General features: G+C 36.3%; 1 protein-coding gene across 1 annotated transcript; it reads left to right on the plus strand.

Annotated features, from left to right (window-relative positions):
* Positions 1-429: 429 nt before the first annotated feature.
* LOC113220443 (protein unc-13 homolog C-like) lies at positions 430-12,545 on the plus strand. Its single transcript, XM_026449556.2, has 2 exons — positions 430-531; positions 12,361-12,545. Exons 1-2 carry the CDS (start codon positions 457-459, stop codon positions 12,514-12,516), a joined length of 231 nt encoding a protein of 76 aa, XP_026305341.1. The 5' UTR covers positions 430-456; the 3' UTR covers positions 12,517-12,545.
* Positions 12,546-14,431: the final 1,886 nt, after the last annotated feature.

A 14,431-nucleotide genomic window follows, 5' to 3' on the forward strand; every position in this document is an offset into this window, starting at 1 on the left:
TAAGAAGAAGAATGAAATGGAGGCATTATATTTAAAGTAGACTTTATCAGTAATAATTGGGAGAGGCTTAAATTTGCTTCTTAAATCCTTTTCATGACTGACATTCCTCAGTGTGACAGACATAAACCAAGGAAGTTGGGTGAAAAAATGTCATCACACATTTTCCAGGTTTCTCTCTTTTTTCCCTAACAGTAGCTTACAAGTGAAAATAAAACCACACCGCAATCAAAGCACTTCTTTTCAAGTAGACGTTTACCATTTCTTCCTTTGACAAAGTGGAGACTTATAAAATATATGACCAAACAATCATTTCATTTTAAATGCATTCATGTGCAGAAGATATTTCAAATAGGGAATTTTGCATATGGGAATAATACAGATTATGTTTTAAAGTAGTTGTTGAATACATGAACTGGTTGTTTTATAATCAGTTCCTACCCTGTTTTCCAGGAGCACATGATTCGAGAGGATGCCAAGGGTCTGACGCCAAGACAATGCGCTGTAATGGAGGTAGTCCTGGCTACCATCAAGGTAAGGTTGTAATGTTCCTATATATACATCCAGAAAGGCCCAGAGATAGGTAGCCCTGATCTTAGCCATGTATCAGTAGAGCTGTGCCATTCAAAGAGATAGTAGATAGTTGAATAGATATAGGTTGGTGCAACAGTAATTGTGGTTTTTGCCATTGATACTATTGCACCAACCTAATACACTCCCGGAGGATGCCAGATTTAGCCCTGTCTGTCTCCTTATGACATCCACAATACACTATTCTTATACTTGTTTCCTTTGTCTCTCTCTAAAGCGTAAGTGAAACCTATGTTGTAACATATGTTCTCAAAGAAAGACATGTACCCTAAAACCCAGATAAACAGATGCTTCAGGAATATTTTGGGTTGCCAGAATTTGTTTTTATATGTTTTCTATGCATGTTGAAATTATTTTAAAAATATCAACCCTCCCTTCTCACTTAGTAAGCACAATAATTTCATTTCATTTTCTGCTGAAAACCCAAAGACCTTGTGTTGTACGCATCAACTGTTTTCATAGCCAAAGGTTAACTAAATGTTATCGTAGTGTGTGCTAAATGTGTGCAGATCTCAAAAGGTAACCCAGAAGTTATTTTCAAACAATTTCTTTCATATTTATATCCATATATATTTATATGTGAAAGTTTATTAAAGAGTTTGAAAGATGAGTTTGTCGTGTAAATTCAAATTATGTCCAGAGTGGTCACTCTTCACTGGGGGAAGCATCTACTATCCAGGATGTGTGAATAGCATAGCTATTAACTCTACTATAACTGTTAGGTACCATGAGCCATTGGAGAGCACAGAACAGTTCTACCGGATAGAAACAATGGTATTCATTTCAACAGAGTTCTATCTGAATAACAGTCACATCCTTTCACAAAACTGTCACCTTGTGGCTTTTGTTTTGCAGTTTCAGCATTTAATATGACACAGTCTTTTGCTGCTGCAGTGGTAAAAACTGCCAAGTTAAAGTTGGAAGGTGAGAGTTTTGTGACACCTAGAGACACCTGGGTCACAGAAATGGAGTTTCTAAAGTGGTAGCAAGAATGTTGTCTGGAAATATGGAAAATTTGAAAAATAATTTTGAGGAAAAAATGGACAACATGAAAAAGAAATACAATAAAAAACCCTAAAAGTTTTTTAATTGTTTTCAAAAAATTTGAGGAAGAAATAGCTAATTTTTGGAGTTTCAGTAGCACTAATAGCTACATATTAGAACATGCTAGTAGAAAAAAATAAGTTCTGGCATACACCGTGAAGAGGAAGAAAAGAAAAAATTTTGGCATCTGAATTCAGCCCTTCGTGTATTTTATTAAGTCAATGCATGGCTTTAGGAAAGGAAGGAAAATGTGTTCCTTAGAAATAGGGAATGGTATTCACTGTGTTCACAGATCTGGCTTCTGTCTCTAACTTCAGCTTTTCTCTAATTTTTATTGATGAGGCCATATGATCACCACTTGCCGACTGAGTTCTTCTCAGAATCTAAGACAATGTTGATCCTCAAGCAAATTCCTTTTATCTTGACAGCTCAACTATCCTTTCTTGCTGTTTATATCATCTATACTGATATTTTAATTCAATCTCAGACACCAGACACTGGCCTTGTTCTTTGTGGACAAAACTACTATTTGGTGTCCAAGGTCCAGTAAATGGGTCCATGCCATTTGTCTTGTTTCTCCGGGACTGGAGTCTGATTCTGGTCCTCCTGAGTCTCAGAGCCTGTGTCAGTTCTCCAGTCCCCCTCTTCCCTAACATCTGTGATGCCAACTCTTTTTCTAGGCACCTCCATGCTAGGCCTACTGTGCCTGCTATGAGACTCTCTTGACCCTGTGCCCTGCCCATCTGCCAAGGTATTCACCCGATATCTGAGTTTCAGTGACTGTCATCAGTTTGCCAAAGCTGAGACTCCCTTTATCTTGTGTGTCTGTGAGATTTGCACCAACTTACTGTCCTACCAAACACTAGTTGTGAGACTGACTACAAAGGAATTCAGGAGAACGAAGAGTACAACTTAAAAGAGTTTTAATTCCAAGAGCAAGAAATTCAATGTCTACCCAGAGCCAAGCCAAAAGAGCACTGTGATGCAAGCAGAGACCTTATGAGAAAGATGACCATAGATCAAAGGAGCACACGCTGCCCATGCTAAGTTCCGATGGCTGCTAAAGAGATTTTTTTAATTCCTCTTCAGCTCAGTTTAATTGAATAAGCTAGAAATGAGAAAACAAAGAAGGAAAGTGCTATGGAGTTTTCAAAATACAGGCTGAAATAATGTTTTACATTTTCAAATTTCTCTTACGTATCTACATCACTTCATGTGATCCTTGTAAATATCCTGGGTGTTACATAGCTCTGCTAGTAATTGGCAACGCTGAGAAAGGACTCCAAATTCTAAAGCCAGTGTCCTTGCTTCTATGTCATATTTTTTCAATGAGTATTTGCAAAGTTTAAGTAAAATGTAGCAGGCTAAAAGGGATACTTCTTCAGAGAGATTACTTCTTGCTATATTAAAATACTATGTCAATTACTTAGATTGTTTTGTAATTATTTTAAAATAATGTAAAACCTTTCAGCCTCTATACAAGCATTGATGAAAATATGAACTTTTCTAAATATTAAAACTTGAATTGGACTGGAACTATTTTATAACACCAGTCACATGTAGCTTCTATTATAAGTCAAAAGTGTCAAATATGGCAGGAGTAACAAAAATTATGATCATCTGCTGCAGTTAGGATGGTTGGGCTTTGAGACATTCCATTTACCAGACAAAGCAACCAAATCAACAATGTTTGAAAGTAAAAGTAGAAAGGTGGCAGCTATGAGACAGATAACCAGTCACCTAATCTGTATGTGCAAACTAATAGGGAAGCCAATAGGGAAATTTTAAAGGAGTTCTAGCTGGACTTTGAGTTCCAACCCCATATCTCAGGAAGACTCAGGACTGATGTGAGATTCCCCTAAATGTAGATTTCTTTCAAAGAGAAATAGCAGTTACACTTTGACTTGAAAAAATGCTGAATGATTTAATTTTTCCCACCCTTTTAAATTCCCCCAGAACCCTTGTTATAGGGGCCTGAACATGACACTATATTATATGTTGCAAATATATTTGACATCATGCAGTGGCAATACTGAGGTTTCTCTAAAACTAATAAACGTGAATCAGGGCCCTCTAGAAATCTGCATTTCTTGGTATAAGGAAAGAAGTTTAACTATAAATTCCAATGTAGTTTTGGAACTTATTACTTTCTTGTTTAATCCTAGATAATACCATTTCTTATGCTCACGACTCCAGGCAAACAGAAGAACATGGTGATGAACCACATTTTATTCCTCTGCGTTTGTTACCCTCACAGAGGTTCTACCCTATCCTGCTATCCCCATTGCCCATGGGGTGATTCCAATGGCTTTTTCTCAGCATCTTCTTTTCACCATTACAAGTAGCTTTTGCCTTGGTTAAAATCCAGCTGCTCATGAGAAGAACAAAATAACCTACTTATGGAGGATTGCAATTCAAATATCATTATTTGAGAGCTTACTCTAGGTAGAAAATATGGTGAGCAATGAGGCAGTGCCTGGAGATGAGAGTGCTTGCCTTTGACTTGGGAACAAAAACATCTACAATCAGTAAAATAATTGTGGACAAAGGATGGGGGAGGGCAGAGAGGGTGATGAATTTTCTCTGAATGTCCAGGGAAAAGCTTCCCAGAGAAGGACTTCTGGGAATGTAGAGGATAAAGAGGGAAAAAACAATGGGTGGAAGGCATTGCAGGCCTACAGAAAACACAGCATGAGTGACAGAAGAGAAGGTGTTGGTCAGCATGAAAACTTTAAATAGTCTAGTGTAGAAGAACCGATCATGACTGGCTGAGTATCACAGGGAATGAAAGAGGAACATTGGATTGGAGCCAGAATGCTGAGGCTTAAACACCAAAGTAAAGAATCTCAACTTCAGTTTGTCAGCAAAAGAGAAACACTGAAATATTTTATGGGCAGGAAGAGCATATTTTGATATGGTGTGTAAAAGAGGACTCCAGTTGTGGTAGGAAATAATTTTTTAAAATATCTGTCAAATAATTTCTAAAAAAATAAAACTTTAGTGGCTAACCTCTAAAGTTATAAAGTTAAGGTGGGTTATGATTATATGTAAGTTTGCAAAATGAGCTGTCTGCCTGGATTTGCCAAAAATATGATACAGGTGTTGGAAAGAACAAAGTAATGATGGAAAATTGCTACCAAAATAGTATATTTAACCAAAAAGGGAATTCTTCTTATAATCTTTCAAAGAAGCAATAGCATGTTCCCATGAGTCAGTAAAAATACATTGTGAAAGATCTTCAATCTTGAAAAGTTTGAAGTGTTAGAAGAATTCAGAGTTTTATTGGGATTATAAAAAAATGGCTTGTGAAGCATGCAGGTAGTATTTTTCCTGATTTTATAAAATTTAGCAGTACTTTTTTTTTTTTTTTTTTGCCTCTCAAATCACAACCAGGTCTCAAGTGCTTTATTTTCTGAAAAGTTATGAAGAAAAAAAAAATCTAGTTATTTTTCAAGGTAAAGAAAGTGATACTTTGTATATAGCTCCTTCCTACCTTTGAGGTGATATTAGTGCTCCTTGTCACACATCCTGACATTTGTGACACCAACATATTAATGTATCTAGGGTGGAAGCCTTTACAAATCACAGAAGATGGCTGTGAATTACAAAAGTAAATAAAATACTGGAAACTACATGGGAAATTACACCAGTAACAAGTATAATATCAGGATAGGAGGTGACTAAGAGAGAGAGAGAGAGAAAGACATCAATGTGCACATTATTCTTCTCTCCTATGGAAATAATAATACTACTTAAAAGATTATTGAAAGAAAATTACAGGAGTCATCACATACAAAGCAATTAAAACAGGCATATAGAAAACGCTTCATAAATATTAAGTTGACACTTATATTGCCTGATGACTGGTTCATTTTGGAGGCTTCTCTCTCCACTCTTAAGCCCAAGACCCCACATACTCTACTGCAGCCAATGTGTTTCTTTTTTCCTCCTTTCCCAATAAACCCTTTGATTCCCTCTCAAAGGAGCTAACTATTAAATCTGACTCTTTCCCTCGCCAATAGTTCAAGTCCTTAAGGCTTTGTCCTCTGGCCTTTTGGTTTCCTGTGCCCAGAACCTTTTCCCTATAAGAACACAGCCCTGGTCAGATTCTTTAACACCTGAGACTCCCCTTTGAGAAGCAGTGCTGTTCCTTCTCTCCGGGAGTTTCTAGTCCAGATTAAAAGCTGAGAGAGAGAGGCACATTGAAAATGAAATAATGATACGTGTTAACTTACAACAGTGTGAGAGATGGAACAGGTGGTCCAAATACTAGTTGAGGGAAACAGATTTTTAAAAATCATAAAGTTTTAGAGAATGTGATCAACCAGTATGAACTCAAGAGATCAGGAAAAGCTGCAATGGTCTTGAAGGACAGATGGGAGTTTACAGTCTGGATAGAAAGTTTTTTGGAGGAAGACTCATGACATGAACATCAACAGGAAAAAAGGAATTTCACCATGGGAAAGGCACAAGACAAGAAGGCTGGGATGCAGTGAGTAGACCACTCTGTGGACTGGCCTGGACTTAGCTAGGTGTTTGCATAATGAAGCAGTGTAAAATGAGGTTGATGGGAAATGTTTAAGTTGAAAATAAAGAGGTCCTTTTGTGCCCTCATTATATTTCATAAAAGAGGATTCACTGATGATTTTGAAAATGTTATGCTAAAGTCATTTCAGCAATAGGAATCTTATAGAAATGCACAAATTAGATTGCATAGTTCAAGATTATAGTCAGAGATTTCAGTTCCATTTATTTAGTTCGTAAGATGATGAGGGCTGGCAGCAAGGTGGTGGCTTTAGGAGGAGAATGGGAAAGATGGATATGACTGACACAAGCCAGGGAGAGTTGTTGGAACTTGGCAACTGAATATGGGGCAAACGGGAAAAGGAGCCCAAAATGCCTCAGAGATTTCAGCACCAGCGACTGAGAAAGCATGGTTCCACCAAGAAAAATGGGAGACAGCCAGGAAGGCTATTTTCCTAGTGCCATGTTGGAGTTAGATACAATGGCAGGAATGTGGAAATAAATATTGAAGAACCTGCTTGAGATAGGGGCTGATGCTTAAAATAATGCTGAGTTCTATGTTATTCTGCCAATTAAATATATTTTTTACAATTGCAAAGAACTCCAGCATTTACAAAGTTCTTCCAGTTAGAGCAATTACAAGTTTACAACACCAAAGGTAGAATGGATGTTTCTGCTACCATTCTATACATGAATTAACTGATAGCCTAAGAGGTTAAATAACCTATGCAAAAGTCTGATTGTATAGAGGACAGATGAAGAATTATATTTTGTAGCATATTATAAGGATCCGAGAATCAAAGAGGTTAAGAGGATTCTAGACTCCCAGAATTGGAAACATGACTCAGCATCTCCCACTCTTGCCACGTCATCTACAATGTTGTCAGCACATGGTCATCTGGCCACCACTTAATAGCGGCCAGTGATGAGACCTCACTAACTTACAAGTGGAAGTTTTGATTTTTAAGATGCACTATTATTGGAAATTTTTGATGAATGTATCAAAGAAAAATCTGCTCTCCTGCTATGTATTGGTGCTCCTTCTGTTCTTTGGAACTACCATAAAATTATTCTGTTTCCTTTTCTGTGTGATAGACTTTCAGACATTAAAGAAAAGTATCATGCCATCCCATATCATCTGAAGCTGTTTATTGAATAACATGCCTCCTAGACCTTACGAAATTCTTGTCACCTATCTTTAATGGCCTCTACTTTTCATATTTCTTATAAATGATGAAGCCCAAGAATGAACTTAATATCCCAGATGTGTTCTAACCAGTGAAGAATGTTCCTGCCTTACCAAACCCTTATGCTTGACCTGTCTACCTATTTGGATGCATGATCAGATTTCACTTGCTTTAATAGCTGCCTTCTCACTTATGCAATCATGTTGAACTTGACGGCAAATCAATCCTTATGACTTTTTAAAAATTTCTGTTGTTAAGCCACATCACCCCCATTCTGTACTTTGTGATAAACATGCATATGAATATTTATTATGAATTCTGGCTTTTTAGTTTCCTCTTTGCCATCTCACTCTAGAAATGTTGACCCAGCATTCCAGACTACCAGGACCCTTCTAAAGCCAAATTTTGTCATCCAATGTAACAACTTTAAGCTTCAGCTCAACTGCACATCTGTCAAACATACTTTCTGCCTTTGTAAGTCCATAGCAAAAATATCAGCCATGATAGCGAGGAAGAGAGAATATCATCCAGCTAAAATCTTTATCCTTCTTTGTACTGAACAACCAACTCCTCCACAGTCCTTCAACTGAGAGGTCACAAATTATTTTCTTCAATAAGGAGGAAATGACCTGTCCTAATTGTTTTTTGCCCGTTTTTTTCCTGCTACTTTAGACCATTGTAAGTAAAGCCTCTGAACAGATCAAACTGAAGTTTCTCAGATTATACTGCAGGCCACAGAGGAATTATAAGAGACCAAGTCTTGGGCTTTTGTTTAGAAACAATGGAAAATAATGCACTTTTCACATGTGTAATGAAAACATCTGGAAGGCTTTAAACCCCACATTTACAAATTCCTTTCTAGCATGTTATCCCCCAACAAAATGCCCATTATAATGAGTAGAAATCAACTATACTGCACTGACTGAGCTATGGATAGTGGGTTTTGTCTAATAATTAAGACATTTACTTCTATACATCACCCTCACATTTATATCCTTCAAACCCAAGCCTCAGCAAAATGCAGATTCTACTCTCCAGTTCCTTCAGAGTCATGTGCATAGAGTCAAATTTGAATGTAAAATCTCTGAATGCCAAGATCCAGGTAATAACTGCAGCCCCCTTTCTCCTGATTATCTGTGCCAGTAAGATAACCAGACTGGTGCTCGGTGATGCTGTCATTCCAGGTTTTGAACACTGTGTGAAAGGTTTTCATAAAGTAGCATTCTCGTCGAGTTTGCATTTGCATACCCACAGAAATCGCCTTCTTCATTGTTAGAGTGAGGAGCCTATGACATATGTTATTTGACGGTGTCCATTGAACGGGATATTTTCATTCTTACCACCTGGCAATTCGTTTTCTCTTCTGACATACCTACGCTCTGTCCTGGGTTTCTGTCTCGGGACATTTCATATTGTAAAATACACTCCAAAGACAAAGGCATTAGTTTCTGCCCTTACAAAACTTCTATTCAGTAAATATCCTGCTAGAGACTTTAATGGAATAACAAGTAAAAATCTATGGTTAAAAAAGTGGAAGTCAGTTGAGTATCGTACCTAAAACTATAGGGACCCTTGGGTTTCCTCAGGTACAAGCACACACCTTATTTATGATTTCATTTCCTGATTAGTCCCCAAAGTCCCAGAGTCCTACAAAATAATGCCTTACTATTAAAAATATGCCTTTCTAGAAAATTATTTTAAAAGATTTAGTACAAGTACTTAGTTTATGCCTTCATAGCTTAACCCTTTTTACCTTCTCCTATGAAGTTTTCCAGGCCCTCAACAATATCTCAATTATATGAAGTTCAGTGACATTCTTCTATTCTTCCCAATCATATTCCATAGAACACTTGTATTCCCAAAGTATTAGCCCTGTGATATAGGTGTCCTACGGCCTAATCATTTTAGCAACAAGGTATATTAATAGAAGTTCACACAGATCTATTTACCACAGTAGGCCTCAGAGCCTTTACCATGTTAATAAGCGTTGGGAATTTTTAGGAGTGCAGTGTCATCTCTTAACTTCCATAGGCCCTCTACTACCTAGAGGCAGCACAGGTTTAGTGATGGGTATAGAATAACAGTAGAAAACAGTATTTGAAAAACTATATCTAAATTATACTTGGAGAACTACAAACACTTCAGTTCTCCTTAAATAGTGCTGAGACTACCAGGGTTTCTCTTGGTTACTTGGTGGGATTGTCCTCTTTCTCTAGTTCATGAGGGTGAATTACCTACTGGCTGCTAAAGTTAAAAACAACAGTACTTAAAAACTCATAGCCACCAAAGAAGTCACTCCTTTGGAAGCCTTTGCTGGCTCCTTAGACAACAGAATTGCATGCCTCCCCAGTTATCTGTATTTTCAAACCATTTTTCTAACACCTACAATGTATTGTTGAAGTCATGTATTTAAATGTCGGTTACATTTCCTACTAGATCATAATACCTTTGGGAGCAACCACTGTGTCTCTTTTGCTTCATAATGTTAGCATCCAGCACAAGGTCTGGCTCATGATACAGATTTAATAAATATTTATGAAAGAAAAGAGGGAAAAAATAGGTGGCACAGCAGACACTACCACAGATGCTGTCAAGTGTTAAGGTGTTAAGGTGACTGAAGAATCCACAGTGCAATCTTACAAATTAGACAGTAAATCCTGTGGTCATCCTTATGAATGCTATCACTCATGCTACTTTATATACACTGTAAAGAGCAGTTTTTAAAAGAGGGTATAATTGTGATATTCATGCAGTTATAAAATGTGTCAAAATGTTATTTTATTCTTCAATTAGTGAGGGAACCAGTTAAGATGTTACGACTGTCTCAAAGGAGAATTCCAGAAACCGAGCATATACAAGCAATAAGAAAAGCTGGAATCGAGGAAAGACAGATTTATCCACAGAGCAATATTCAGTTTTATTCTGCCCAAAATAATTAATTTGTATTATAAGGGACAAATATCATCTATACTATTATTATTAATTTTCTACAATGTATAGAGTTTTAAAGTAGCCGAAGAACAATGAAAAGTGAGAATAACCCAAATGTGTATGATAGACAGAATACCCATTAATCTTTTCTGTTCCTTTTTCCCCAGAAATGGCATATTTTCATTTTATCAGTTTTGGTTTTCCTTCCCTGTCTTCCTCCTCCTCTTTCTACTCCTCCTCGTCCTCCTTTGTTATAATCATCTAGCACTTATGCTCAGGTTTGATAAGACTGAGGCTTACCTGAGAAATATTAAGAAAGAGAGAGAGTGTGTCTTCCTTTCCAGAGTTTCCCTTCTACTCTTGGCTCGGTTTCTAGCACTGCTCTTTACTCTCAGGCACAGTTATTTCTTTGGATGGCTCCTTGATTCATTATGTAAACAGTCCTCCGGAGAGCACTCCACTACCCTTCTAGGTGAGACAGAGTCAAGACCAATCTAAGTACATTTACGTGTATCCCTCTCAATATATCCATGAAATCTTTTTTTCCATCCTTAAATACTGTGTTTCTCAAAGAAAGGAATCATATTTTTTTCATCTGTTAAGGCACCTGAAACCGTTCTGGGCTAACAGTCCTCTAAATACTTTCTGCATGTGAAAATGTTTTAACATTTTTTATAAGATCCAGGTGTAGAACAGTTTTAAAATTATGTTTTTGCATTCTCCTAAAGAGAAGACATTTTCTCCGTGCCTCCTTTTCATAGCATACGTAGTTTTTGCCACAGCCTGTGTTTTCACAGAGCACCCAGCTAGAATCAGTGAATGGAACTTCAGAGGACCATAGGCTTCTTTCTCCCTGGAGAGGGTATCTGTCATTGTACCAGTCTTTCGTAAGTTTAAATCCCAATTGCCTAATTTCTTTGGCCTACACCGTGAATGTCCTCTACAGTATACTCTCTGAAAGTAGAACCAGATGCTTGCTAATACCCATAAAATTTTTCTGCATCTCTCCTTGAATAGGGAAAAAAACTGCAATAATTATGATTTTTCAGCTCATTGAAATGTCCTACCTGAGAAATTCTTAAGGAGTGGGAAAGAAGAATGACACATACTCATTTAGGGGAGTGTCTCTGAATAATTTCTTAAGTTTCTTTGGCATATTTCGTTCTGTGCTAATTATAGATCACAGTGAGCCACAGTTACTAGTGAGTGCTTTGTTTCCTCTCGTATTGTTGGTACAGGAAGAGAGAAAAAAAACCATTTATCTAACCTTAATAGAATATTATAAATCTATTATTTATAAACAGGTAGAAAAAAGCATCCTTACTTCTATCATCTATCTCTAGACAGTCTGCATTTCCAAGAGATGTCTGTCTGTGCATAACACTTGTAGTATGAAAAATGCTAACATCCCTCAGTGACCGTATTTATTGTCAACGACCATATATCTTCTCTATTACCTTATTTATACATATTGGAATATTTTGAGTTTGGTTGAATAACAATAGCAAAAACAAGTTTTATTATATTTATCAGACACAAGGTTCAAGGGCTGTTGGATTTCCAAGGACCACTCTACCTTGTCAGGTTGGCCTATATCTGCACCACTGTGTGATTAGAGGACTGGGCAGATGGAGTGGCAGACACCTGACCTAGAATCGCAAACTGGTATCTGGAAAATATGTGGCCAGAAGCTACCTTCCTTATGAAATTTTGTATTCCCTAGGTATTCTTCTCATGTTCAAGAAACAGAAGTCAATAAGCAAGTCGATAATTGTTACCTAAACCCATTATTCTATAAGGATTCTGACTGCTACATCAGCATGATCTCGTTTGTTTAAAGTTTTGCATAAGAGAAAAAGGATTAGGCCTTCTGTGATATGAGGTCTGTGAGGTTGAGTGTCATTTCAGAGATGTCTAGGGACCTGAATTAGATGTTAATAACTTAGCAATGAGAAAATAGTGGAACCATTTTCTGTATCTTGCATTGATCAAATTGTATTATTCCATTTGAGCTTCTCTATTAGAGTATAAATTCCTTCCTCCACTACTTCTCTCTAAATGCCTCTGCTATTTTTTTTCTTCGTAGCAATACTTTCATGCAGGAGGAAATGGCCTGAAAAAGAATTTCTTGGAAAAAAGCCCAGATCTTCAGTCTCTGAGATATGCTCTCAGTCTTTATACCCAAACTACTGATGCCTTGATAAAGAAATTCATAGATACTCAAACCTCACAGAGTAAGTAACACATCTGAGACTAAGGTAAACTGAATACTAAAAAATTTACATCAGAATTATTATATGTAGTACTAATAATTTTGTGCTGTTGTGAATTGAAGTCTCATTAAAATGGAGAGTTATGGTTAATAGAGAATACCAATATTTTTTAGTGTTCATGAATTATAATTTTTAAAATAATTTTAATAACACTAATATATTCCATACTAAAGCTCTATGGAATGGCTGACTTGTTGGTGATTTTAACTTCCATAAAACTACTTTAAGTAAAATCTCCTTTTTAATATTTATGACCATGATATTTTCTTCAATTCAGTATTAAAACTCAGTGGATTTCTGGTGTTGGTATCTTCCAGAAAAATGATAATAATTCCCTAAATCCTAACTTCAAATGTAAAATCCTGTGCTGTGGGGTTTCTATAAGGGAAATCTCATTTTATGCTAATTTCATATGAAAAAAATTACAAGATTTCCTTGAAACAGGCCAAGAGGCAGGCTTGGTATTTTATTTGAAACTCAGATATGTTTCATGTGTCAAAGTTCCCACCTCATAAGCTTCTAAGATATTACTGTTCAAAAGTGTTTCTTTCAAGTTGCTTTGTGATTTATTATGTTTTGGGGATTATATGTATTTAAGATCTGGTATTTCTAAGAGATTATTGAAAATGTCAGTGTGAGTCAAAAGAGCCAAATGCAGGCTCAAACTTCAGAAACTAGTAAGTTATACTACAGAAATAATAAAAGTAAGAGGACACTGTCTTCATTCATGAAAGATCCTTGGAAAAGGGAAAATACAGATAATTTTTTTTCTGTGATGAAAATACCCTGGATTCATCATTTTTTCCTCTTGGATACATTAATTTTTCTACTTATATCAAGGATAAAGCTAAAGGTGCTAGGTAGGTAGTCTGCCTGTAGCACTTTGTGCTTTCTGATACTGTCCAGTTAAAAATTACTATTATCCCTTTTCATTCAATATTGCAGGTTATACTGTAGGATATTTCCAGAAAGGGAAAAGTTGAGCTCATGAGAGATTGTCAAGAGATGCAGAAATATTCAAAACATTTTTACCTGAATGCATGCTCGTGCTCCCTTAAGGTTTTCTAAACTTTATAAATATGAATACAATTCTAATATATCAAACAAATAGTGTTGTAACTTTAAGAAAAAAAATGAGTATATAAAACTTTTGCTTCATCTTTATAGGTTTACATTTATGTGTACACCGCCCCCCAACATACACACATACACATATACAGACAGACAGCCCTTGGTATCCATCAGTAATTGGTTCCAGGACCTCCCATGGATAACAAAATTTATGGATGCTAAAGTCCCGGATATAAAAAGGTATAGGAGTCGCATATAACATATGCACATCCTCCCGTATATTTTAAATCATCTCTAGAGTATGTAGAATACAAAAAGTGAAAATGATTGTTAAGCAGTATTGTTTATGGAATAATAACAGGAAAAAAAGCCTGTACATGTTCAGTACAGATGCAATTTTTAAAAATATTTTCTATCCGCAGTTGGTTGAATCTATGGATGCAGAACTCATGAATATGAAGGGCTGACTCTGTGAGGGTGTGTGCGCATATGTCTATGTATGTTTGTGTGTGTGTATCTATCTATCCATCTATCTATCTATCTATAAAATCAACTATGGTATATGGAATTTGGCATAATTATCTTTTTATTACATGTATTAGTATTATATGAAAACATGAAAAACATATGGGAAGAGGAGAAGATTCTTAATTCTTTTTTTATTTATTTATATATATTTTTATTATACTTTAAGTTCTAGGGTACATGTGCATAACGTGCAGGTTTGTTACATATGTATACATGTGCCATGTTGGTGTGCTGCACCCATCAACTCGTCAGCACCCATCAATTCATCATTTATATCAGGTATAA

This window comes from Piliocolobus tephrosceles, unplaced genomic scaffold (genome assembly GCF_002776525.5).
Source record: "Piliocolobus tephrosceles isolate RC106 unplaced genomic scaffold, ASM277652v3 unscaffolded_1216, whole genome shotgun sequence".
Classification (NCBI taxonomy): Eukaryota; Metazoa; Chordata; class Mammalia; order Primates; family Cercopithecidae; genus Piliocolobus; species Piliocolobus tephrosceles.